The sequence below is a fragment of the Empidonax traillii genome, unplaced genomic scaffold, assembly GCF_003031625.1.
Source record: "Empidonax traillii isolate 1590-97213 ecotype Southwest subspecies unplaced genomic scaffold, ASM303162v1 scaffold48:size2401408, whole genome shotgun sequence".
Classification (NCBI taxonomy): Eukaryota; Metazoa; Chordata; class Aves; order Passeriformes; family Tyrannidae; genus Empidonax; species Empidonax traillii.
In genome coordinates this window covers 2,118,083-2,145,783 of record NW_020955241.1, presented here as the reverse complement: position 1 = coordinate 2,145,783, position 27,701 = coordinate 2,118,083, and the positions used below count along the sequence as shown (strand labels likewise).

Below are 27,701 nucleotides of genomic sequence, written 5' to 3'. Positions count from 1 at the left end.
GAAATTTCATATCCTTTGAAATTCTGGTGAAAACAGACTCTGGAAGTGGCTGATTGATATAAAGTCTCTCTGTGGATTTTTATGTAAAGACCTGGAGGCTACTTCAGTGCTTCATCTTCTGGAAGAGAAGCAGCACAGAAATCATACCAAATGCGTATTTGATGCCTTCTATATATCCTTACTCTAGTTCCTGAGCTGCTGCAAAAGCTAAAATACCTCAGGTATTCAAGTCAGAGCAACCCCTCAGAAAACCCTTATTTACACATCCAAACTTTGTATATATCGATCCTTTTTTTTTTTTTTTTTTGCAGTGGGAGATCTCTTCCCTTAGTGTATGGCCTAACATATTTTTATAAAACTTCTTTACCAATCAGAATTACTAGACTCAGAAGTGAAGTCAGTTCATGTCCCTGTGACATGTAAATTCTGCAAATGCAGGTGCAACAGCAGATATCCTGACTGGGTGAACCCAGGTCCTGCACAGAGAATGTGTTCTGTGCCTGCGTTGCATCTTAACTGCTTGTGGGTGGGGCACAGGTGATGCCATTTTATTACACAGTTCTGAGACTGCAAGGCGAAATTAAAATACAGTAGTAGCAAGCAAAATTCTTCCAGTCCACCACTGCAATAAAAAAGGAGGCCCAGTTGCTCACACTGCATGTTTTTTGGTTTATGTATTCCTTTCATTATAGTATTGTCCTGGACCCTGACCATACAGTAGGCATCTGTAACAGATGAGCAAAGTTGATGGGTTTTGGCATTAGTAATCACAGTGGATTTTTCCAACAGATACAGCTGTTGGGAAATATGGTTTAGGCATTGAGACAAAATCCTCGTGATTTCTTAACTCATGAGAATGGAGGTGTTGAAGACTGAAGTGAAAAAGTGAAGATTTGATGCTGTCTCTGGGTTTCCTCCTTGGTGAGGAGGAAATGTATTACAAAATGCTTGTTAAAAGGTCCAGTGAGTATGGGAGCCTCTGCAGATATTCTCTCCTTAAAGAGATATTCTCTCCCAAAAGTTTCACTATGTGTTTTAGTACTGATCTGTTAATGATGTAGCATTTCTCCTCCTCCCCTGCTCCCCTCAATGTGTTCCATACCCTCTCAAGTCTGCTTTGTTCATTGTATTTCTCCTGCTGGCTATACCTCCTACCTCTTAAGCCTCGTCCCGCTTTTTTGCTGAGCTGAGTGTCTTTCAGGCTGCACCGTGCCAGGCTGCTGCTTTGACTCCATTGCCTGTTGATGCTGGCTCCAAACCACTCAGCCAGGGTAGATGTGCCGCTGTGCTTAGGGGGCAGGTGTAAAAAGAGACTGCTCCTGTGTGCTGGATTATTATTCTTGGCCAAAGTGTTTCTAAGATAACACAGGTGTTGCCATGTATAAACCCACTTCAGAGGAGAGGGTGTGTGCAGGTTTTGAAAAAAATAGGGCATAAAAAAGGCAAATCCACTGCATTTCTGTGGCATTGCGATCCCATGAAACCTGCCCAGAAGAGAAGCTGGCTTGTGGAGAGATTGATTCATGCTACGTAAACTGAGGTTTGGCTCTGGGAGAGGATTCCTTTTTTTTTTTTTTTTTTTTCTTTCTTCAGTTTGTTGGTTTTTGTTGTTTTTCTTTCGGTTTTTTGTGGGGTTTTTTTGTTTGTTTGTTTGGTTGGTTGGTTTTTCTTTAGTTTTTTTAGGGGGTGAGAGGAGGATTAGGAGAGGGGGCATTTCCCTTTCATATCCTTGCTGACTGCACATAGAGGAGCTGTTGTAATGTAGCTGCCAAAGACTCACTGATCATCAGCTTCTGCAAATATAAATCCAAGATCAAGAAAAACAAAACGAGGCTCTGACCCTGCTATGGAAATTATTTCTCTTCCACTGCTTTAGGAGGATAAATGAAGGAGGCATTATACTTAGCACTTTGAATTAAGCTGCTGCTTGGAGTGATTTCAGCCAAAACTCTTTCCAGATAGATCATATGGTGTAATGTACCTAACTGAAAATAAAAATACCATTATAGACTAAGTGTCATAAATATATAACTTCATATAGGTCATTATAAAAAAGAAAGGTGGCATAACTATCTGGATTTTATATTTGAAGAAACACGTACAGTGATACACAAATGAAACAAGAGAAGAAAATCTTTCTACTTTTTCCCCCACAGTTCATTTGTGATTTTCACATTCATAGCATTTCTTGAGCAAGTTCCCCTAATAAATAGGTAGGTGGAGGTGCAATCTTGCAGGTGTGTGCTGAAATACACAGTGGTGAGGGCGCAAAGGGAGGTGTTCAAAAGCAGGCTGCAGCTTATAGCAACTCACGCGCCTTGTATGTCTTAGATCCTTAAAGTACATGGGACTTTGATTTGACTGGAAAGGGTATTAAAAGGACAGACTTTACAGGTGGTGTCACTTGCCAGTCTTAATTTGAAAACAGGTGAAAGCAGATGGATAGTTGGCACTGGAGACCATATGCTACCATGAAACAGAGAGGCAGCTGTCCAGTGTCTCTTGGTGACACAGCTATGAAAAGCTAGGACTTTTATTTTTTGATGTTGAATCTTCTTATGAGACAACATAAATACCATTTCATTAACTTTTAAAAGTATGAGTTGTTGTTTTCTCATTTGGAGAAAACAAAGTGCGCGTGTTTTTATGACCGCTAATTAGTAATATATGGTATTGAGCTGTCAGTCTTTAATGCCAAATTTTCATAATGAAATACAGAAATACAGATTATCTTTGAGATTATGACAGCTGGGGATAATAAACTTTATAAAGAGACACAAACTTTAGGAGTTTTTATGTTCTCTATTTAGTTTGAGATCAAACTGGTAATGGGATGGAACGTGGAACTCATTTCCAGGGATTAAATCAGACTCATAGGACCAAGGTTACTTTGCCTATAGCAGAACAGCAGTGTCTTTTCTACAGTAAATTTGTGATATAACATGTATTAAAAACATACTTCAGTGGAATTCCTTTTTGGTTCTCATTATTAGTAATTTTTTATCTCATTCTAAACTGGGACTCCTTTTAGCATATGTTGTTCTTGGGGGCTTGCATATTCTTCACCTGATACGTTTTCCTGGTGAATTTGCAGTCCAATACCTGTTACTATTAAAAAGCTATTCTTGCCTTTTTGAACTAATATATGTGCATGTCTTTTTCCTCTCCTTTCAAGCTCACGTTCAAACTTAAGTATTCTGTTAGTTTTCTGTGATAGTAGTCAGCATCAGATGGAGAGATCATGAGAAATCAGGAGTTATGATGGCGATTTACTTCAGGTCAACCACTGGCATGGCCATGATTTCCCGCATATCTAGAACATAATAGAAAAGGAGTTCAGGCTATCTAGTCAAGAATTAAACTAGAGATGAATAAATTGATGTGAGGAAAAATGAACAACTACTGCTTCAGGATCCATGGATCAAACTGTAGAATAACTGTGACTGATGCAACAGTAAGCATTTTTCTGTTGAGAGCACTTTCCACAAAAATACTAATTAACAGTCAGGAAGTTGAATATGCCTAAGGAGTCTGGTTTTAATTCATCAATTTCGTGTTTTCTGCAACATAATGCATAATCCCATTATACTGACTGTAAAATGCTTCCGCCTTTCCTTCTTGCTCCAAAATGGGGTACTGTAGAATATTTATTGTATATGCAACAGGAGTAGTGACAGTGATCTTTTTTTTTTGCACACAATGGCTTACTTGTGATACTGAAGGTTAGCTTTCAGCTGATTACTGAAAAAAAAAAAGAACAGATACACTGGATATCTGGCAGCACTATATTTCTCTGCAGACTCTTTTCAGCTGGAAAGCATGGCCCTTTAAACAGCCTTTGGATAAATCTGTATAAAAGTCTCACTGCCATTCTTAAAAACTAATTAAAAACATTAAAGTGAATTGTTTTAAACTGAGGGCCAAATTGAAGAATGATAGATTTCTCAGTATTAGCTTATGAAAATATTTGTAGGTTAGGCTCAGAAAACCCCAACTGTTAATCCCCCAGGGTGCAAAGCAGCAAAAGCTAGTACTTCATGCATCAAATTCTTCCCGCAGCCCTGCTGTTGTTTTTTTGAGGGAGGGGGCATTTACTCCCACCATTCTCACTTTCTAAACAGCTTGCTTACCTGTTATTAATGGTTATGAATTTTGCTGAAAATTTAAAATGTAACTCCTTATTTTGACAGAGGTAATTGCAGAAGTGGGATGAGAGTGAGTGGTTTAGTAGTAGTAGATAATGTAAAATAATGAATGCTTTCAGAAGAAGGGGCGTATATCCTCTTCCTTGTTTCCCAGCTGGATTTAGGCTTTTTCATCCTTTTTATAGCTTTTCAGCTTTGCAGTACTACACTTTTGAAGCATACCTTCTTAGCAGCAATTGCAAAGAGAGGATGGGTTTGGCAGTTCATTTCTCTCACTTCCTTTCTCCTTCTGTTTATTTCTTTAATTTTTATTGGCTTTGTTCCTGCAAGTTATATTTTTCTCTTTTTCCAGTTTACAGAAATACAGCTCTCATATTATTTCTTTTTCTTCTAATGCCTTCCACCTTAAAGATGTGATTCATATGCTACTATTCTGTCCCAGGCTGCTAAATTTTAGAAGGGAACATTGCTGATGTTATATCTTGGATTTACTGTATAATCAGGAAAGGATCATAAAAAATCATCCACTGGCTTCCCATTCTCTAACTTATAATAAAATGCTATAAATACATTTCATACTGATTCACTTACATTTTTTTAATTATAGACATTTTTAGTTGTGTCGGTGGAATGGTAAGTGGAAACAGTTTAAAATCTCCATGCCTTGTGCCTAGTTTCCTTGCTTTCTTGAGGGATTATTTTTTTTAATAGAAAAAAAGAAAGTTCTGAGTTTCACTGATAGTTTGCTTTACAGACACTGTGCTTGGAAATAAGCTTTGGTAATAGGGGTGTATGATAAAGACATCGCAGGAGCAGGTTAATTCATTGGTTAAGGAGGTTATTCCATTAATGTAATGAGCAATGCTGATTTGCATACCATGAGAATTAAATGTTTATCAGTTTTATTTCTGTAAGGATTGTTACAAAATCAGCCAGACAGTTGTTCCCCCCCGGCCAGTATAGTTAGCAGAGATGCCTGTTTGCCTTTTGTGATTCGATGAAGTTCGTTCTCTAATGATGGTGTAATTAGCGCAGCTCTGCCAAAGGAAAGGGGATTTCTCTTTTGGCTCGTGTATTTGTTACCCACTGTGAACAATACGAACGCGGGAGCTAAAAATAGTGTCTAAAAGCACTATTTAAAAAAGTAGTTGGAGCGTCCCCATCGAAACGCCGGAGAGGCGCGCGGTACAGGCAGCTGCTGCCGGGCTGCTGCGGCTCGGGTTAAATTCGGGCTGAGGGAAGGAAGGAGGGAGGCCCAGCTGCTCCCGGAGCCTCGGGCACCAGAGCTCCCCCGGGTGGTGCCTGAGCCTCACTGCCTCTCCCTCTGCTCCTCTGGATGAGCTCACACTGAAAACTGCCGTCAGACTGCCTGACCGAGTTGTTAATTCCTTGAAAATACCAGCAATTGAGAGACAAGTGTTCGGTATCAATGTGAATAATACCTTCCCGCCCTCTCACCCCCGCCTCCTTTGCTTCCCTCACAAGAGAAACGTAACAGGTTTTAAAGATTTAAAGCAGAAGTGACGGTATAAATTGAGATTTAGAAATCTGGAGTACCTCTCCTATGAAGACTGGCAGAGAGAGTTTGGGTTGTTCAGCCTGGGGAGGAGAAGGCTCTGGGGAGACCTGAGAGCACACAGTATACAGAGTTTGTCTGCCACCATCCAGATGTGTTGCTGCATCCCTGTGCTGTGATACTGTAACAGGAAGCTACAATTGCTTTGCTTCAGCATTTGTCATTGAAGGAACATTCTCTGAGCTGGATTTAAGAAACTGCTGTTTATTTATTGCTTTAAATATTTAATTTTACTGGATGCTTGCATGGTTTATTATATGTCTGTATACATGGAAGTTTTGTGAGTTCATTTTAGTTAAAGAAGAAACCTAGCTTATTTGAATGATAGACTTTGAAAGTTTGAAGTTTCTCCTGGTGTGCCACCAGCCAAAGCCTGCAGGACACCGGTAAGACTCAAGTCCTCTTGGGAAAATCCTGAGACACTGTGTGATCCCATGTTGGTGGCCTTAGAACAAGGAATTCTACCATCTCTGCACTGCAGGTGAAGCTTCTCATTGGCCTATGTAGGTTACTTGTGTGATCTCATAAGGCACATAGTGCATTTGACATAGAGTGAAGGTGGACTGAATGGCTCAGGGTCAGGAGAGATGAACTGGCCCTAACAGTTTCGCATTGTTTTTACTGCATAGCTTTTGGGGGCCCTACATGAATGTGGGGTTTAGTGGATATACTGATATTGGCTTACACTGCCCCTGTTGGTTGGTTTTCTTCTATAGCCATAGACTGTATTGTCTCACACAAGGCTTCTTGCACACAGCCTGATGCTTAAACCACCTTTGGGTCTTGGACAGCTCAGATGCTGCAGATTGACTTGTTGGCAGGTCACTTGTCAAGAAACCTCTAAGATTCCACAATGTCTGAGCACTGCTGTAGTATGCAAGTTGCCAGAGAAAGAGAAACCAGGTTATCTGAAGAGGTGGAGGGATCTGCCTGGGAGGTGGCAGGTTCTGCTGCAGCAGAGAAATAAGCGGGACCTTACTGTCTGGCAGCTTCTCTTTGTGCCTCAGCTGCAAATTTCCAAGCAATGTTCCTGGATGGAGAAGCCAAATGCAAAGTGGTGCTTTATTTCTGTGTCTTCCATTTTTGCCAGTGTTGCTAATTTTCAACTGTATTGTGCATGACTGGCAAGGTGGTGGGGCAGCCCCTCTGGGGACTGACACAGTTGTTTCCAGCTGGCTCCACTGCAGGGCATGACTGAGCACCTCTGCAGGACCAGCATGTACCCTGCTGGCTGTTCTCAGTCAGACACTGGGAGTAAGATTCACCCTTCTTGTTAGATGTGCAGACCTGTATAGCTATCCTATAAATACTCCTTCCCTCAACCCCCTCCCCAGCTTATATCAAGAGAATATCTAGGAAAACACTCGGAAATATGTAGCTGTGCTTAGGCTGTGTATGTCTGTGGCTTTTCTTCAGACTAGCTGAAGAAGAGACTATAAAGCCATAGAATTAATTAGCTGTAAAAGTTACTTCTTAAATAGTACCAAATGAAGTCAGAGTAAGATTTCTGTTAACATCACTTTTTTCTTCTTTGAATAGTGAAGATGTTTAGGGATTGACAGAAATTCCCTTTTGTATGTATATGCATAATTTAAATGCAAAAGCACACGGCTTGTCTACTTGACACCAGTTCCTTGTGGGTATAAGTTTGCTGATTCAAGAGAGAGACTGCTAAGTGAGGTTAAGGTTAAGCTATTTTATTTTTATGAAGTGGGGGTTTTTCATGCTAGCACTGATTCTTCAATATTCATATTATACATTGAGGGTTTTTTCCACCCTAAGCCGTTCCTATCCTTCTCTGCAGTAGAAAGGAAAAACAATATTATGCTACATGTATTTTCTCATTAATATCATGAGTATAGGTTCTTCTTTCTCTTCAGTGCCATCTACTACTAACAGCATGCAGATCGAGTGCACAAAAAGGGTGTGTGGAATTTCTAAGCCCAACCCAGATATTTTCAGTTGTTCAGACTCTTCCAGGTTTAAAAATAAGCAGTAAGACTTGTTATGTGACACCATTCATATATGTTTAATTCAGTTGTCATTTGCCAAGACTATCAACATGCCAGGTATTCAGTGAAAGATTAAACTTTTAAGTCATTATTTACTTTGAGAAAAGAAGCAGTGGGGAAGTGAAATCCTCACTCTACCTACCCCATCTCTCTGGACCTAATCCTGTGGTCAAAGATATCTGTGGTAAAGCATAGCTTGCTTTTAACAGCAGCATGGTCAGAATATTGGAATAAGGTTGATGCATTAATAAGCGTTTGGATATTGACAGGGAAATGAGACTGCCTGCAAATAGTATTTTCACCTATGCCTGTATGTGTGTGAATGAGTCCATGTATGTGTTTGATTCACTCAGAGGGGAATTTTTGTGTTGCTGTTTACGTCAGGCATCTGTCAGGAGGCTTCTGTTTCTGGGCGTTTGTTTGCTGACTCATACAAAGCACAAAGAAAACATGATGTTTGATATCAGGGAACGTGGGTTTTTACACTCGCAGGCCAGGCAAAAGCTTCAGTGTACTCTGTTACTGTGCTTCTGGACCTGGCAGACCAGCTCTTCGTCAAATCCAGTGCATCCTCTTGTGAGGATGTGATATTGACAATATAGCCAACAAATGACTCCAGGGTGCACAAGTTACTCTAGTGTCTGTTTCCCTGGCTCTGAACATGGACAGTGATGACGCACAGTTGGTTATAGATCTCTCACATCTTTCATTATTGCATGATAATGTTTTTGCCGTATAATAGCCTACTCAGGGTGCAATTAAAAAAAGTTTGTTCAAGCAGTTTCCTAAACACATTCATCTTTTGCTGACTGATCCTGCTCACAGATGTTGTGAGACTGAACTCAGCCTGCTAGGAGGCCTAAAGCAACTGGGTTGTCAGTGTCCTTCCTTTGCAGTAAGAATTTGGCATTGTCCTTCTACAGAACAGCAAGGAGTGATCAGCCTGATTTGCCTGTGTCAGTGAACATCTCTAATAATTTCTGTATTCATGGTGTTATAGAGAAACTTAATAGGAGGTAAAGCAATGCTGTACAGAAGTAGCTGAATCTAAAGAATGAATATGATTTATATAGTATTTAATCCTACTTCTCATATATTACCTCTGACTCAGAAGCAGAAACACCGACATACATCAGATACATATGCATGATATCATTTGGGTAAGGGGAGAGCAGCCTTTGTGTGCTATATGTCCTGTGAAAGTGTGAAGCAAGCCTGTACTTTTGTCAATTATGATGTGTAGCAGCTGTGGCTGTGGAAATGCTTTTGTTTCCCTGGAGGGAGAGTGTACCCTTCCTTCCCATACTCTGGTGAGTATCCCATGCTAATTCAGCAGCATTTATTATCCTGAAGAGGAGGACCAAGTTAGCTCAGAGGGTTATCTTGGATGGTGTCATTGTTGTTTCTTCAGGGCTAGAATTAGACTTCAAACACAAGGGAGACAAGTCCCTTTCACTTTTATTTGTTAAGTGTCACTCTGTGTTTCTCCTGCCTTGCTGCTTTGCTTAGGCACAGTTTATGTTGGGCTCAGCAGAAGAGAAGTGTTTGAAGGAACCTGACTCTTTAAACTGCATTCAGGATTTTCCTGTCCAGGAAAGTCAAACATTAGAGAGGATGCTAGATCTGCTAGCAGTTGAGTGTTCTCATCTCTCTTTGGGAAGCACAGTGCCAGCATGTGTCAGTTGAGCATCTGTTAGGCCCTGGCTCAGGGAGTGCTCCCTGTATGCTGGTAATTTCACCAATTATCACTATGCCATTGGCCTTCCTATTTCAGAGGAGGTGACCAAAGAGGTTGTGGTGTGTCAGGTCTGACTTTATCTTGTATCCTCAGATTTCCTTGACCTCTCTGACTCATTTTAGAGTCAGAAATGATACAAAGTCGGGGTGGTAATAATGAAGGTAGCCTTCCTTGCCTTTTTAATTGATTTATTTTCCCTCTTTTTTTTTTTTTAATACATTAGTTATATTTGATACCAATAGTTTTCAATGACATATAGTAAGAGTATATAAGAAAACTGTGCCTTTGCAGATCTAAAAGGTTGGGTGCCCAGGGCAGTACCGTGCAGTTGTTCCCTGCATCCCAAAGCTTCTCCAGGTGCCGTGCTGCTAATGCTCGACATTCTCCTGGTGCTCAAAAGTTGTATTTAAACCTGGGGAGGCAGCAAGTGGGGCTGACAACACAGAGATAAAACTGAGCTCTGCTAAGGTTCTGCCAGGCTGAAAACTTGACTTTCTGTAAGGTCAGTAGCAAAAGTCCCATTGAGTTCACTGAGTCCAGGATATCTTTGTTTTATTTTTTTTTTCAGTTGTGAGGAGGAAACTGTAGCTAATCACTTCCAAACTCTTTTGTTTTCATTCAGTGTTCCCAGGTGGTAGCTTTCACAGGAGACAGACACCCTTGCTTTAGCTGAGTCTGACAACAGCTTGTGTGGCCATGCAAGGCCAGATTTTAACACGATTTTCATAAAATATGAAGTTCATTTAGTTATATTCTTTGTCTGTATTGTCTTGAAAAATATTTGTTTATTTGTCTTTTTCAGCAGTTGGTTTGATTTCACTTTAACTGACAGAGAAAAAGAAAAGCCTAATGTAATAGCTTTTCATGAGTCTGTGCAAGGTTGCTGGGTGATAGAGAGGAGAGGCCTTGTAACCACCCCAGTCAGATGACAGCTGCAGGGTAAAGTCTAGAGTTGAAGACAGTCATTAAGTGCTCCAGAACTGAAAAAAACTTGTGAGACTTTTCACCTTTTGTGATACGAAAAGCAGTCCGGACAAGACAACCTGAAGGAAATCAGATGTCATTAATACTATTGTTTCTTTGTTTTTGAAAAGGAAGTGGATTTTCTCTTGGTTAAAATATCAACTCTGAATTATCATGTGTTTTAGTCCTTGCATTTGAGGTATATGTGTTCCTCTTGCCATTTCTAGCAAAACTATGGCAGTTCACATTATAAGATAGTCTTAATATCTCTGTTTCTTCTTGTGTGGGTTTTGTAGGCTCTGCTGAGTATGCAGCTGGCTCAGGCATGTCTACAAAATCTTACTATCACTGCCGTGATGCCTCATCAGTACATACAGAGCAGCCTCAAGCATGTTTGCAATTGGGTTATCTCTAAGCTTCTAAGCAGTAGGTATCTTCAGTCTCTTGGTGAGGTTTTCTCAACGATAAGCTGTAACGCTATTCCCATGCCTTCCAGTCTGCTGATGGGATGATGCAAGGTTTCAGTCTTACTCTGTGAAGTCCATAATGGTCCCGACTCTTGTCTTGTCTCCTGTGTCCTGAGCCAGTGCCACACATCAGTAAAATTCCCAAAATAATCATCCCTGATTTGAAAGTGTGTGATAAAGAGGGGAGGGTATTTGGCTGCTTCCTCTCTCATATGATATTGTCTGGGTGTGTTGACATACCTGATTTATCAAGATTTTCTTCATAATGTACTAAAGTTTGCACTGCATGAGGCTATATAGCGCTTAGTTGATATCATATCCTTTTGTTTTGAGAAATTTAAAATCCATTAAGTACCACATATGCCTACAGGATACATTAAACAGAATTTTAAATGGAATCCAACTAAACAAATAGGTTTTGCTGGCATTTAAAAATCATTAATATGTTTCTGTTCTTAGTTGATAAATGAAGATTACACTTCAGAGTCCTACTAATCAGCTGTTTGGTGTTATAACTGTATTTATCTGTGTTAACATTTGCAGTATTCTTTTTTGTCAGACTTCTGGTTTTTATGTTAATGTAGGTCTCTATCATCTGCTGAAGAGTTTGGAGCAGGGTTTATTACTTCAGTTAAGTTTATGATTTTCTTTTAATAAATCAAAATACTTGAATTTCAATTTAGACTAAAAAGTACTTGATTCCTGTCATTTAGAAAGAAGAGAATATCATAAAAGTGAAAGCAAAATATATGGGTTTCCATAAGAAATTTTAATAAGCAAGTCAGCACCAGGAAAATACACAAAGTCAGCTGAAACTGTGGGATTTCCTGATGAAAGAACATGTAACATCTCATTAATACAGAGTCTGACAGCAGTTAAAACTGTTTTGTTGAGGTTGGATATTTCTTTATCTCATTGACATTTTATATTTGCTTCATTAATCTTTTTTAATATACTACTGCATGTAATTTCTTACTGTCTCATGGAGTGTGAACTAAAACTGAATTATAAATGCTAATTAGGAAGATGATTAAGATGGTAAGGAATGTCCTGGCATCTCTGATTCTCTTTCTCTGCAAGTGAATGTAAACTGTATCTCACAAAAATACATCATTAGATCTTTAGGGGGATTTTTTTCTAGCTTTAAAGAGAAGCTTGTCAGCCCTGTAGCTCTGGTGCTTGCTTCTTCTATGACATGTAGTTTTCTACAGTTAGAATTTACAGAATAATTGTAGATTGAAAAAGCAGTAGATTAATGCCTTTGGCCTTCTAGATCGATTAGTCCAGAGTAACTGAACTGTGCCTCCTTGTTTATCCTAAAGTATATTTGCAGACCTGGACTTTAAACCATATATGGAACAGTGGGCACTGGACTTGGATGCAGCCTTCTCCTCCCCACCCCAGGAAATTTGATGTAAGGTCAGCCATGACAAGATTGCAAGTGCTTATCAAGGGCAAGTAAACTTGAGAGGAAGCACAGAGGTATTCCCGGTTTAAAGGAGAGTTCAGTGCTGCTAGAAATGGTTTCAGTAACCATGCCTGTCATGTTTTGTGTCTCTCTTGCCTGGGACCTTGTAGCTGAAAAGATTACCTCTAGGTTTCAGAAGCAGCACAGATCCCTTCTGGCCTGCAGCCTGTAAAGACATAGAGGTAGTTATTAAATACTTTAATTTCTGCCTAGGAATATGTATTTTTAATGTTTTGGGAAGCCTTTTTGGGATCTAAGGAGTACTTTGGAGCTGGGCCAAGGTGTCTCTTTACTCTGGTCTACAGCCTTTAACTTTTTGTCCGTATCCTCTTCTTTGGTACATCAAGGTGTGAAGGTTTTCTGATCTTGCCACCATTTGTAGACAGATGAATGTAGGTAGATGGAATAACATAGGTGTAATTCTGCAAATTCTCCCTCAGTGACCATTGTCTACCTGTTTTTGTTGGATCTGTTTGTATAGGGGTGAATAAGTGAAATGAACTTCAGCAATGTATTTCTAGAGTATTGGCATTAAATGAGAAGTGATGATCTATCAGCTCAGTTACAGGTGTTAATGTTCACCTTAGGTTTATGTATTTAAGCAGATAATCATGCTAAACAATTTTTCTGCATCTGCACCTCAGATGTACTCTGTTAACACTGTTTCTAGTTGAAACAGGTATTGGTAGGAATATTATTCTGTAGTAATATCAGTGATTTTTCAACTGAGTTGCCCACTAGCTTGTAAGTGTATTATAAAACTGGAATTAGCACAGTAAATCACATCAGAATTTTCTTAACTATGTGTGTTGTTTTTCTCTAATTCTTTCAAAATTATCCCTTCTCCTGTATCCTTGTAAACAGAGAATAAAGCAAGCACTTTACTGCAAGCAGTCCTAATCTACAGTCTTCAGGCCTCTCTAGAGTGATTCTCAGTAGGTGGTAGTGAGGTTAAAAGCCTCTGAGCGCAGAGACCACAACCTGGGATACCTTTACTCAGTAAAGGTGCAAATGCACCTTGAATTTGCATATTTGTTGACAGTGCAAGTCACCACAGGGGAGTTTATAAATCAGTGTTTAAGCAATAAAATTTTATATTTGTTTATTTAAATAGCCCTAATGATGGTAATTGGTGATAAGAGATTAAGAAAGAACACACTGAAATCTGTACAGCACCTGTAACTCCAGGGGACATACTATACAGTGAGAGTATTTCTGAGCCAGACTCAGGCTTCAGTAATCTTACCTTTAGTCGTTGACCCCTCTATGACTTGTCATTGCTGTCACGATGTCATCTGTGTTTTAATTCAACTGAGCCTTCTCCTCTGGTAGATGTGATTGTGAAAAGAGTGGGGCTTCATCACCCCTACTTAGTGTGCTGTTTTGCTACTTTCGCTTTTCCAGACCAAATTTTTTTGAAGGTGAGGCTTGTTACTCAACCCACTGCATGAAGTGTTAGAGTTGTTTTGTTTAGATCACATCTCCCAAGCTAAAGAGTTAAAACTATTGGTGTACTTCTGACTGAGAGATGCAGTAGTACTGCAGTTTGGATTGCAGGAATTTAACTTTACGAAGTAGATAATCTCAGTTGGTTAGAGCAGGGTGCTAATAACACCAAGGTCGCAGGTTCAATCCCTTATGGGCCATTCACTTGAGAGCTGAATTCAGTGATCCTTGTGGGTCTCTTCCAACTCAGAATATTCTGTGATTCTGTGAAACAGTACTTTACCTTTGTTTTCTTGCCTTCAACCACAAGACTTCTGTTTTTCTTTAGCATGTGTTTCAGCAGATGAGTCAAATAATTATATAACATTAGCTGCTCTCCCATTTCATTCCTCTTTACTGATGTGCAACTGATGGAGTTGTATAGGATAGCACCAGCTCGTAGTGTGGTCTTTACCACACACTGAATGTGTGGGTGGTATCTCAAAAGTCCTGTGATACAGCTATTAGTGATACAGACCTCGCAACGCTTAGTCTGGCAGTGTTTTCATTAATTGCAGTGGGCATGTACCCAAATCCTGGGATTTGGCTGGTTTTTAAAGTATTTTCTCTAGGGCTTGTATTGTGTTTTGTTTTGGGAACTGATACAGGTAGATGTGTTAGGCTTCCTAGCATGACTGTGATTAGTAAGTGTAAAAGCATTTGCAGGCTGCAATGTTATTCCTTGATTGGTTAAAGCCCACCCCACATTCAGTGCTATCCCTGCTTTCACTCCAAGGGAGTGAAAGCTAAAGTAGCAATGGGGAGCCTATGCACTACAGAAAGTCAGGTTAGACTACTTATGGCTTCTTCTGGCCATAAAAATGACTCTATCATGAAACTGATATGTCGACTGCTCTGAGCTGGATCTTGAGGGAACTCTTTAGTGTCTAGAAGGAGGATTAGGCTTTTATTGGAAAATGACACACTACGATTCTTAAGTGGAAGTGTGGGTGATGTAGATAAAAATTACTTTAGGATACGAGCCATAGGCTAACAACTTATTTAGCCTACCAGTCAGACGATGGGCTCTCAGTAGTTCAGCTACGTAACGTCAGTGCAGGAATCTGAGTCCCAGCTGGACGGAAGCCTGTTTATTCTTGTTTGGCAGCTACACGATGTTTCACAAGCAAGGGAGTGGCCAAGTCTCTGCCATGTGTTAGGACAAATTTCAGTCTCTTGTGAAACAGGTCATATATGGCAAGATGTCCCTGGTAGCAATTTTATAACAATTTACTCACTTGTACATTTGAGATCAGGAAACTGCAGCCCAATACTTATTAAGGATTGATTAGTTAAGTTTGTGAAAGGTTTGAAATTAGAGAGACAACATTAGGAACTACTTCATTAGACTGTGTACCATCTCACCTCAAAGTGGAGATATTAATTAAGTTTATTACTAACAGAATCAGAGCAGAAGAATGAAAACCAAAATAAATCTTAAAGACACCACCCCTCCCTCCTTCCAGATTCTACCTCCTCCCCCCAGCAGTGCAGGGAGACAGAGAATGGGTGTTACAGTTGGTGGTTGTTTCTTCTGCTGCTCAGGGAAAGGAGTCCTTCCCCTGCTTCCTTTGTGGTCCCTCCTATGGGAGACAGTGCTCCATGAACTTCTCCAGTGTGAGTCCATCCCATGGCCAGCAGTTCTCCATGAACTGCTGCCACGTCGGCCGCTTTTCCACAGGGTGCAGTCCTTCAGCACAGGCTGCTCCAGTGTGGGTCCCCCACACTGGCAGGGCCATAAGTCTTACTAGGAAAACCTGTTCCAGCATGGGCTCCTCTCCCTGTGCGTCAGCAGGCCCGTACCAGGGCCCTGCTCCAACATGGGCCTCCCATGGGGTCACAGCCTCCTTCAGGCACTCACTTGCTCTGGTGCAGGTGGATCTCTCCACTGCAGGTGGATCTCTCCACCCCTGTAGACCTCCATGGGCCACAGGGGCACAGCTGCTTCACCATGGTCTGCACCATGGGCTGCAGGGGAACCTCTGCAGGGGAACCTCTGCCAGGGGAACTCTGGCACTTGGAGCACCTCCTGTCCCTCCTTCTCCACTCACCTTGGTGTCTGCAGAGTTGTTCCCGTGTTCTCACTCTGCTTTTCCTTGACAGATGTTTTCATCTGCCCAATAACTTTTTTTCCTTCTTAAATGTGTTATTCCTGAGGCATTACTATCATTCCTGCTTGGCTTGGCCTTGGCCAGCAGCGGATCCGTCCTGCCGGCTGACATTGGCTCCACCAGACATGGGGGATGCTTCTGGCAGCTTCTCACAGAAGTCAACCCTTTAACCCCCCACGCTATCAAAATCTGGCCACACAAACCCAACACAACTTCCATCCCTCCTACCTCTTCTACAAATGCACTCATTCTGTTTGCTTCTGGCCTTTTGTTTTTTCTTTTCTTTTCTTTTTTTTCTTCTGGCATAGAAACTTGATCTCTAAAATATGTAAAGTAGGCTTTCTCATCAGTTGAATAAAATAGAAGATCAAAAATATAATTTAATAACTTTCACTTCTTTGCCAAAAACAAATGATTTTTTCTTTTCTATTTTGGGTGACTTTACCTTGCATGCAAGGAATAATTTTCATCATGTCTGTCAATGTGATTCTGCCTTAAAAATGGAATGACTTTTTGAAAGTAGTAAGAAATTCAAAGAAATTTCTGAAAAAAAGAAAACCATAAAATAATTACATATCATAATATCCAGTGAATTCGGAGCAAAGACTGTTAAAATCAAAATTAAAACTTGTTTTAAAAAAAAGTAACGTAGGGAACTCTTTTTTCCCTGAGCTATATCCACATCGCAGTAATCTAGTTCACTACGTTTTAGTCCCTGGTGAAGCTTTTTAGAAAGTGTAACATTTTTGTAATATTGTAAATGTTACAAAAATGTTGTAAAATAATACTGGAAACAAGTTACCACAAGAGTAATGCATTTTAGACCTGTAATTTATGTACTAGATATGAGAAATTTAAAGGTGTAAGTTACCTGTGTTGTATGTTATTGTAATGAATCAGTATATTTAGCCTGTGATAGACAAAATACACTTGAGAATGTTCTTCGATTTTTTTTTTAATTGATTAATTTAAATGGTGCAGATGGCAAAGTTGAATGGAGCTGTATTTTATTATGTATGGCTGTCTGGATGAATTCCTGCCTCTTTAGTAGTTACGGACATTATTGTGCTCCTCTGGTGTCTGTTCTCCCTCTCCCTGTGATTTGTTTGACTTTCAGTTTCCATTTTCAAAATCCTTAAGGTGCCTTGATATTGGTGCTGATCTGTTTGTATTTCCTTTTGCACTTGTGTTGCATTGCAATTTTTATGAACTGCTGTGTCTAGAAGCTGGAAAGATTTTACTTACAAAGAACTTGGTGCACTGTTAATTTTGATACAGTGGTTGTCTCCCTGCCAGACTGTGATCTGGGTCTTCTTTGCTTTGCCATGAGCAACAAAGAATGAAAAAGAAATGTTCTCTGACAGAGACCTGCTTCTCAAGCTAGATCACTAAGCAGGAGTGACTTCTGCCATGCTTTGTCTTGGTGTTTTGGAGTATGATGTGGGGCAGGGTTTCTGACTTTGCTGTGCAAAGTACCAGGGCCAGAGGGGAAAGGGAATGAGTAAACTTAGTCATCTGTTTGTTGTGGGTTTTTTTCTCGCACAGCAATGTGCATAGATTTCCCCTCAAAACACTGTAGGAGTGCAATCATCCGAAAATCAAGATTGTTTATTCCCATGTTTCCTGTTTTATGTTCAAGGGATACTGTGTCTGTATTCGCTTACTACTGAGCACTTGCATTTTGGTTTACTCCTCCTAATTATGAGGTGGGTTGTACACAACTGTCATAGAAAAACCCTCTACAACTGTTCCAGTCTTGAGCATTGACTAGATCGCAAATTGACTTGACCAGACTGAGGGAGTTGTTCATTCTATCAAAAATTAATGTTTCCTGTAATTCTGCTGTGTTGAGGGTTGGTTGGGTTTTTGTTTTGGTTTTGATGGGTTTTTCTATTTTGGTTGTTGAGATTTTTTGTTTGGTTGGTTTTTTGTGCTGGATTTTTGTCTTGGTTTTTTTCAGGTTTTTGTGTGTGTTTTTGTTGTTGTTTTGCTTGTTTAAAATGAATGGTTAGAGAGAGGCTTGGCATAGAAAGGACTGGATTCTACAAACTGGTAAAGTGTGGAGCTCTTGCCAAAGTCCCACTGACATCCATGGGATGAAGTCTGCCCTGTTAAATTGCTTTAGCCCTACAGAGCAGAGAGGATTATGAGTGGAGCATAGTGGAAATGTGTAGGATTTCATTTTTTCACTTTCACTTTTTGATACTTTTGTGTTTTAGACCGTATGTGAAGAAAGGAAATCTCTGCGTAGCATTGCCATAGCGGTAGAAGCCCCAGGACCCCTCCTGGTTTTTTTAGCATGAGATTGTAAAGTCCAGGTCGTATCCTGTTCCTTGGTAGTTATATATTAATAAATTGTGGGTTCAAAGGGCTTCTGTTACCTTGTCTAGAAGTTCACAAGAAACTTTTCTTCATTTCTATTGCCTTGCTTCAATGTGCTGTACTACAGAAACACTGATCTTTTTGGTCAGTGTCCTTGTTTTTCCATTTTGAGAAGCCTGATGCCTTTGCTGAGAACAGTTCTGGTAGGTTATTTATGCCTAATTATTTCATGAGTGTAAGCCTTTTCTCAACTTACAGTAAAGTAAGAAGAATCAGTTCAAGCCTCAGTAAAAGTCACTGTACATTTATGTATTAGAATCAGCTGCTTCTTTTTAATCTGTTTCTTGTCTCAAGGACCGTATGGAAGCATTCATGTAACCGTGAACTAAACCTAATCATAGATTTGAAGTGTTTCTGCTTCTCACTTCTACCACAGATTAAAAGCAAGTAGGGTGTGTTAATAGATATCTCAGTACCGAGCACAGTGAAAGAAGTTTATGGAGGAAACATGGCTGTTGAATTAAGTTTAGTTTATCTGACACCGAAGACTGGTATGCAACTTTTTTATAGTATGTTGTGTTCATCGTGCGGAAAGTACCCATGCTTAAAAGAGGCTTTTAAATCACTTTCTCTGTGCATTATTTTAGTGGGGTAACAAAAAGGCTTTTACTATGGAGTGCTTTGCTATTGTCCTTTATAACCATTGTAGCTCTGATAGAGAAAGATGAATTCTTTTTTTGGCTCGCTTTCAATAGTATTAACAAGCATATAGGCACCTTCTGACTGCAGTTGCTGGGGCCTGTCAGAAAGCAGCTGCTCGTGCCAGATCCAAAGTAGAGCTAGATCTGTGTTTTTCAGTCTGCAATTCATGGAGCTTCTTTCTACTACTGAGATGTTTTAGAAAGCTGACTAGGAAGTGGAAATCTGTGCCACGTATCACTGTACAAATGTGAACTTTAGAGGGATCTGCTTCCACTGAAATAATTTGAGGTCTGTCATTTGGAAAATGCTGAAAACCAGGCATTTAAAGCAGTTGCAATGTTTCAAGAGAATATGTAGTCGCTATTGTGGAAAAGTTCATATGAGGTCACCTGAACTGTTGCTAGGTTAGTGACACTGCAGTGGGAATGTTTTCCCTTTTCCTTTCTCTGATGTCTCTGAAGGAAACAGACCTGCCCTGTCCTTTCTGCACAAAAGAAAAGGAAGATTGTAGTATCTACAAGGCCCTGTCTGCGTAATGCCAAAAAGAATAGGCATTTGTTACATGTTATATAGAGTTAAAGTGAACGTCGCTGGTTAATGTACAGCTGATGCTTTTGAAGGTATGATGCCTGATTTGCTGACATACTACACACTCTGCCCCCTGCCCCAGCCCCAAGCAGTTTTATACAAGGTAACTGCAGGCTTGGCTGTAGAGTACTTAAAAAGAAAAAAAAAAAAAAAAGAAAAAAAAAGCCACAGTCTCATTTCTGAGCTATAAATTAGTATTAAGATGGTATTAAGGTGTCTGTCTGACCTTGTTTGTCTGTTCTTGCAGAAAACCAAGTGCAGCTTTGTTATTGCTAGGGAACAGATATCTTGTGTAGCTTACTCCTGACTTACTTACTGCTCCTTAATCAGCTTCAAAACTCAGTCTTTTTCACTTCTTCCCTGAACTCTCTTCAAGTCTCTTTCATTTCAGCTGTTTTCAGTTTCATGATTATTTTATTACCATTGCTTTATTTTTTTTATCTTTGTTTATTGTGAGATCTGGAATTTACAAGTCCAGGTAAATCATAGTTACAACTAGTTCTGCCAGGCTCAAAACACTTACCTACTTCTTTTCTTCCCACCCACTGTAGTACTTTGTCAGGATCACTGTGTTGAAATTGTGTCCCACATGATAGGACAAGCTTTAAGAAACAAAAATAAAAGCTTGTTTTAAGAAACAGGTTGATGTGAATCTCTATAGCTACTTATATTGATGCTGTTGGTGTTATAAAGAGCAAGAATTGCATCATTTGTAAATTGATATCAAGTCCTTAAACTTTGGTTCCTTGATTGTAAGGCTGTGTTGGCATGATCTGGATGTATGCAAAACTCCCATGTCTCTCACCACCTGCTTACAAATAACAACTGTAGCTAAATGTAAAGGTATGTGAGCAGAAGATGAATCCCAATTTATTTTTTTTCCTCCAATAGACAAGAGTTTATTTCATAGACATACAGAAAGTCAAGGTAGTTTGACAGACAATAAAGCCTTGAACTTCTTGTCATCACCTCCATGGGGAGGAGCGTAGAAGCTGCAAGTTAGTGACTGATGACTTCATGACTCATTGGGTATATACAGGATAAAAAGTGAATGTTCAGGGAAAACTTCCAATGGAAGAGAAATTGCTGTATGCTAATAAATAAAGCAGTACCTCACCCTGCATATTTGGGGAAAATGCTATTTGTTACGCACACAGGAAAGGAAAGGCAATATCTTCATCTCTGCTAATTTTACAGTATCCTGCAGAGGCCTAACTGAAATGTGCATTTTCAAGGCGGTGTAACAAAGTTTTGTCGTTGAGACATGTAACAGAAATTATTGGTCAAATGCAATATTGACTTAAAAGTATAAGGGGTTTGGATTGTTTCTGATCTCTTTTTTTCTTTTTTTCTCTCTCCTCTTTTTTTTGATATAGCTCTTACTATTTTTCTCTGCCAGGAGCTTACACTGGTAAAAAGCTGAATTTTTAGTCTTTTTATCTGTGAGAATACAGGTTATCTCTTCTTAAAGAAGAGTTGGGTTTGGTATTTCAGTTCAGATTTTAATTTTTTTTTTTCCCTAAACACAGCTTTGTCTTTGGCTGATTCAACCACTAAGCTTATCAGGCTTTTTAGAGTGCTTCTTCTATACTCTTCCTTTCTGGACCTCAATTTATGTTGTTTTGCGGGGTGAAAATTATGTACAGAATTGTAATCTCTTCTCTTCCTGCACCCTAAAACAGGAAAATTTAAAAAATGCAGGCAGTAAGCCTGGGTAATAATTTCTGAGTAAATATTTTACTGCTTTTTCCATCTGTTATGCTAAAATCAGACTAAAACTAGGCATAAATCTAGTCGGAAGAGGTCACTTGGGTATTAATCATCAGAGTTAATCCTCTTAGACATGTGCTTGGTGTGAGGCCAGCTATTCAGAAATTTAACAGCACACATATGTTGCTTATCTGTCTGGCAGCTTGCCAATGAAGTAAACTTTGAATTTGTGGTGGGTTTATATCTCTGTAAAGTATGCTGCTTGTTTGGTGCAAGCTCTGATGCAGCTTTTCTGTATATCACACATTGTGCATTGCCTGCTACTGGAGAATGAGTTTCTTTCAGGGTACTTTCAAAGAGCTGTAGCCTAGTGTTGTGTGGTATGAAGTGATATCATTCACAGTTGACCTTTTCATGGTGCTTCCCTGTGAAGTACGATGAGCCAGATTTAATACTACTGACTCGGAGCAGAGGAGGAGACAATATTTCAAGTAGAGTAATACTGTGGAACCCAAATATAGCTGAATGAAACCTCACCCTGCTTCCACTCTTGCCATTCTGACTTGGAAGAAACATTCATGTTCGTAAATACAACTCTTTCTTGAGTCAGGTCTGGACTGCGCCCAACATTTCTGTTTCTCACTTCATTGGAGCAGGCTTCATGCTTGACAGAAAAATTATTATATCCCAATTATGGAACTGATTCTTCCCCCGGAGCGTGGAAAACAAACAGTAGGAGTGAGTGCATCATTAAAAAAATAGTGTATTTTTAGAGAAGAGGTAGAAATAAAAGTGCAACTCCATTGAAAAATTTCATTATAAATAAAATTACTTGCGTTAGCAGAACTTTTTAAAACAATCTGAGATTGTGGCCGAAAGAACATTGTTTCTTAGTAATGTGTTTATACTTTCTATGCAAAAAATTAATTTTCTTCTTGCCTTTATTTCTCAAGGAAAAGAATGAAAGCTCGTGCTCCTCCTCCACCAAATCAACCTCCTGCAGCAAGTAGAATTCACAGTGATCACAAGTCCCCTGCAGAGACAGCTGTAATTTCTGATCAGAACCTCATGAGCATGAAGGAGAACATGATAAACAGATTGGTGGACTTCACAGTCATTCTACCCAGTGGGGTGGAGCAGAAGAACACAGTACAAGGAAGGTAAGACTTTGACTATCTCCCACTTTCTGGAGCCCTTTGTTCCCGATGGGATACTTGCTGATATTGATGTCTTTCTGAGTTTATGGGATTTTTCTGTCATGTCCTTCTCTGCATTTTGAGCAGCTGCTGCACCAGAGAGTCCTGAGAGGCATGTATAAAGGACCCTCTCTTCTGGGGCAGGACGGATTTAGCAGCTACTGTGTCACTGGCCCCGTGGACTATAATCAGCACATGTACAAATCCATCTATTTCATGTAGCACCAATAGGCTTAGACTGTATCACATTTCATAATCCAGAGTAGGTTTGGTGCAGTGGAAGTGGGTGGCTCCTGGCAAACAGCAGTACTGACAGTATGACTGCCTGGAATCATGCCAAAACACAAGCTCAGAAGATGAATGATTCCTTACATTCAGACGTGCCACCTTCACAAATACTTGCAGTTGTGTAGACAGCAAAGCATCTGCTCATATTTAGGAAGCCTTTTATATAGAAAAGTGTATTTTTTTCCATGGAAAGAGGGAGAGGTTACTTACTGGGTACAACCAAGGGCAAATTGTATTGGAATGGCAATTTTGAGATAATTTTCTTCCCTATGGGAACTCTTTCTTATCCTCATCCTCTCTGTGTGAATTAGTTTGAAAGAGGGATATGTTACTTTAGGAAATAATTTGAAAAAGTTTTAAAAATACAATAAATACTATGATGAAACTATTGCAAATGATGTGGTCAGCAGTAGACAAGAAATTGTAGGAAGTGTAGCATCAAGTTCAGAGGATATATAGGCGCCTGTTAATAAAGCAGGGTCTGTGCTTATTTTACAATCAAGGTTTTCAATAGTTATTTGCATTCCTGTAGAACTACTCTCTTTGGTCTCATATGTTAGTTTGTTTTGACTATTTGCCTATTAGTGTATTTTGATGGCTGAGAAGGATGTGTATAGCAGTTGTTACTCAATCTCAGGAGACTAGTGCAACTTGTGTGGGTCAGTCCCAAAGCCAGAGTGATGTTAAAGGTTTGAAAGGAAAGCAGTGCTTATAAGGGCTTTCAGATTAGACATGTAATGCTTGAGTTTTTATGGGGAGATTTGGACTTCATGAGAGAAAGAAGAGAACAGGCCTGAGAAGTAGAACAGGACATGAAACTCATGAGCCATTAGATCCCAAAGAAAGGTGATATTTCATTGTCAAATTCAAGCCCCCCGAGAGCTGACAAGAGGCTAATATTCATGCAGCATTTTGTATTGAGACATAGATAATTGCCATATGGTTAGAAAATATTTCATTTCCCTAAAAAAAAAAAACATAATCCCAGAAAAAACAGTCCAAGAGCATTAGAAGAGTGGTGTTTTTATGCGACTTTTTGAAGAACATAAAAGCTAGTTGAGCAAAGAACAATTGGAAAGTCCCTGTACAATTAACATTCTGTGTCTTGCACAGTTGTTTATCTCTACCTATCACATATACTGAGACTGAGTGTTTTGTTTATTAGAGTCTTTAGTCCGTAGACTAAAACCTGAAAGAAATGTTGAAAATGAAACTTCATGTGAGGTTATTTATATCATCTGCATTAAGCATTCTAAGCAACCAGACTGTTGTCTTTGTGTTTGTGAAGGTATTCACTTCTTTCCAGTAACTACATAGCAGGTCTAGGCCTCTATTTTAGGTGGCAATTAAATTCCTGCTTGTGTTAATGTGCTAATCCAGTGCCTAACCTAGGTAGTAGTTGTTCTCCCTCAGCACTGTCTTGAAGTCTTCTGAAGACAGAAGTCAGTGACACCGGTAGTCAGCTGTGGGAAGTGGAAGATGATAGAAACTGAGGAAGGGGGAGTAAATCATTCCAATAAGTGATGAAGTAACAAAAGGATAGTCTGTAATGAGCCCTGTACACAGTGGCATTAGTCTGTGAAGAGACTTCATATGTAGTGCTGTTCTTTCTAATCATTTGAAGATGCAATTTTCTGTACATTAATACTGGTAATGATTTCAGGTATGTGGAATAGTAAAAGTAATAACGTCAAGAGTATCTGAAATTTGTAGTGGATGAACTGTCTTAAGTATCTGGATTTGGGTGAAAGCCCAGGCATTTTTGACCTTATGCATTGTTTTGACATTGTGAACTGAACAGCTGTGAAGACAGTGGTACTTGGAGGTAGACATTAAATGATGAAGATACTGGATTTTTAAAAAAAAATTTGGGTTGTTTTTTTTTTTAAGTTTGAGGCAAGTACAAGAGCCAGTGCAAGTGATGAATTTTTTTCCCCATTTACTCTTTTTATCTGTGGTGATATCATAAAAGGGCATTGCAGAAAACCTGCTGTTGTTTTTACTGCTGTAAATCTTCAGTATTTTTGTTGCCGTCATCAAAACTGCATTCTGCAAGATCTGCTTTTGGGTACCCTGGGGAAATAGGTTTTTTTATTGCAGAAAAATTTGCAAAACCTTGCCCTGGGCATCTTCATAATGAAAAATTATTCTGTAATTTCAGGAAAGCAGTTTACAGAACAATGAAGTACACTAGATTATATTTGAAAATATAAATACTGTAGGTAATTAGTATCACTTAAGGTTATTCTAAATGAACTAAGTTAAAAGTTATGTATTTCAATTTGTTCATTATATGTGAGCAAAGCAGCATGTTGTTAGTTTAACTTTGTTCTCTATGTAGAAAGTTTGTATAGATATTATACAAATATCTATACAGTAAAATAAAAATATTTTATTGGAATCTAGAACTGTAAAATAATTTCGTTTATAAAAGTTAACTCAAGCAGAAAGTCTCTCTTTAAGAGTTTATTGTCATCTTGTAACACACAGTTTGTTTGAGAAACTATGCAGTGCAGATTTTAAGTTAAGTCCTTAGGGAGTGTGTGCAGCAATAGAATAGTATTAAAAATCGGTTTTCTTTTTTTTAAATAATCGATCCCCGTGAACTCTACTGTAAAACATGTAGAAGTATTCATGAAAAACTGTTAGTCTACTTTCCACTGAAAAGGACTATAAAATAACCCCACAACTACTCTTTATTTGTGTTTTTGCATGAACACTAATATCTGAAAGCACAGGCAGAGTGTTGGCCACATGCATTTTATGCATATAGATCAGTAGCAGATCCACACAAACTGTTAACAAGTCTGAGAGAGGTGATGGCCAGACATTTAGACAGAAAATAAGTGGAATAGCTCACAAGAGTTACCAGAAACTTTTTCTGTTTGTGATTCTCACAGGTAATGCTTTCAATGGCAAACCACAACAGCAACCTATAAATAAAAGGATGATGCATCCATCTCCATTCACACTGAGTGACACTAAGAAGAACTTCCTGATTAACACAGATACATATTATATACATATATATACACATGTAATATATATGTATTATATACATCTATTAAGTGTCAGCAGCTTGAGAATTCAATAGTATTTGAAATGCATTGTAAAAACATAGGAATGTTTGAAGCTAAATGATGTTTGGTTTGGAGCTGTCATGGGTGCCATGGATGACCAATATGCAGAGCAGTAAACTGGAGAGTTGTTGCTTCTGCTGTTATCTTATGAATTCTCCCACCTGTATGATGCACGGAGAGAACAACACTGGAATAAACAATAAACTAGCCAAAGCTGTAGTCCCATTGTGCAAATACTCCAGGACAAATTTCACTGCAGGGTGGGTATGCGTCATACAGAGCCTAAAGCTAATGTCATCACAGAGAGAACATCCTCACATAATTCTCAGTAATAGACTCATTATTGCAGGTTTATAGCTCAGCATATAGAACAGTGTTTCAAGAAAGACTGAAAGTGTGAAGTCAGCCCAGGTTGGTAAAACATGAAAGAATTGTTGTTAGAAAAAGATAAAAAGGGCACATGGCAAAAGATTTAAAAATTACCTTAACTAAATTCTAAATTAGAGTCAGGTCAAAACTACAGTAGTTCAATATAGGTTAAGAAAAAAGAAACAGTCTTACTAGAATAATTTACAGAATAATTTATGTTGGAAATGGGCCACTGGAACTCACCATTTCTAGGCAAGTTTGAATACCTCCAGGGAGGAAGTTTCTGAATGTCTCCGTACCCCTTTTCTAGAGCTTGACCATCCTCATGGCAACAAAATGTTTTCTTGTACCTACATGGAATTTCCTATGTTGGCACTTGTCTCTTGCCACTTATCCTCTTGCTGTTCGCTGGCAAGAAGAATCTAGTGCTGTAACCTTACCAGTTCATACTTACAGACAGCAGGAAAATCCCCCTTCAGCCTTCTTGTCTTAAGGCTCAACAAACCCAGTCCTCTATCTCTTCTTGTGTGTCATTTTCATGTTCCTTCTGTGGACTTGCTCAGTTATGGAAAACAAGAGCCAAATGTACATGAGCAAAATAAGAAAAGAAATAGAAAACATTTATGAGTGTCTGTTTATCATGCTTCCTGAACTTCTTTGGATAAAGCTTGCTATTTAGTGTATACATTTCTGGTTGTGTAGGAAAACTTTTAATCTTTTCATGAAGTGCCTGCTGTATTTTGGAGCATGAGAAAATAATAATGACTAATGCTATTCTCTCTTTTCAAATGCAGATAGTGAAAGCATTAGAGATTTCAGGTCACACTTTACACTGTAGTGTTTCTTTTCCAGTAAGTTGTCACTGTAGGTTCTTAATGCATATCTGGCACTGATCTAAATAAAGAGGATTCTTTCCTCCAGTTTGAGATTTATTTTTTTTTTGGCATAGAATGGCTTGGGTTGGAAGGGACCTTAAAGGTCATCTGGTTCCACCCCCTCTGCCACGCACAGGGACACCTTCCACCAGACCAGGTTGCTCAGAGCTCCATCCATCCTAGCCTTGAACACTTCCAGTGACAGGGCATCCACAACTGCTCTGGCCAGCCTGTTCCAGTGCCTCACCACACCCTCACAGTGAAGAATTTCTTCCTAATATTTAATCTAAACCCACTCCCAGTTTGAAGCCATTTCCTCATGTTCTGTCACTACATGACTCCTGTGAAAAGTCCCTCTCCAGCTGTCTTGTAGGCTCCCTTCAGGTACTGAAAGGCATTTGTAGAATGGAGATAGAAGGTAATAAGAAAGTTGGTTTCATTTGATAGAACACAACTTTACCCTACACATCTATTTCTTAGATGTATAAGGCTGTATTTTAAAATGGATTTCTCTGTGTGATCCAAGGAGATTAGGCCAAACCACACCCAAAACAACTGAGTTGTTTTATGCATCTTAAAATTGTAGGCCTTTGCTATGTTTTATTG

At 39.2% G+C, this 27,701-nt stretch overlaps 1 protein-coding gene across 3 annotated transcripts in view; it reads left to right on the top strand.

The window, feature by feature from the left end:
• LOC114055151 (protein cordon-bleu-like) overlaps window positions 1–27,701 on the top strand; it is a 113,644-nt gene that overhangs the window by 18,158 nt on the left and 67,785 nt on the right. For all 3 annotated transcript variants that reach the window (XM_027878987.1, XM_027878988.1, XM_027878989.1), the window contains exon 2: window positions 22,241–22,447. In XM_027878987.1, the coding sequence (XP_027734788.1) occupies window positions 22,241–22,447 (207 nt within the window). The remainder of the gene's footprint in view (window positions 1–22,240; window positions 22,448–27,701) is intronic.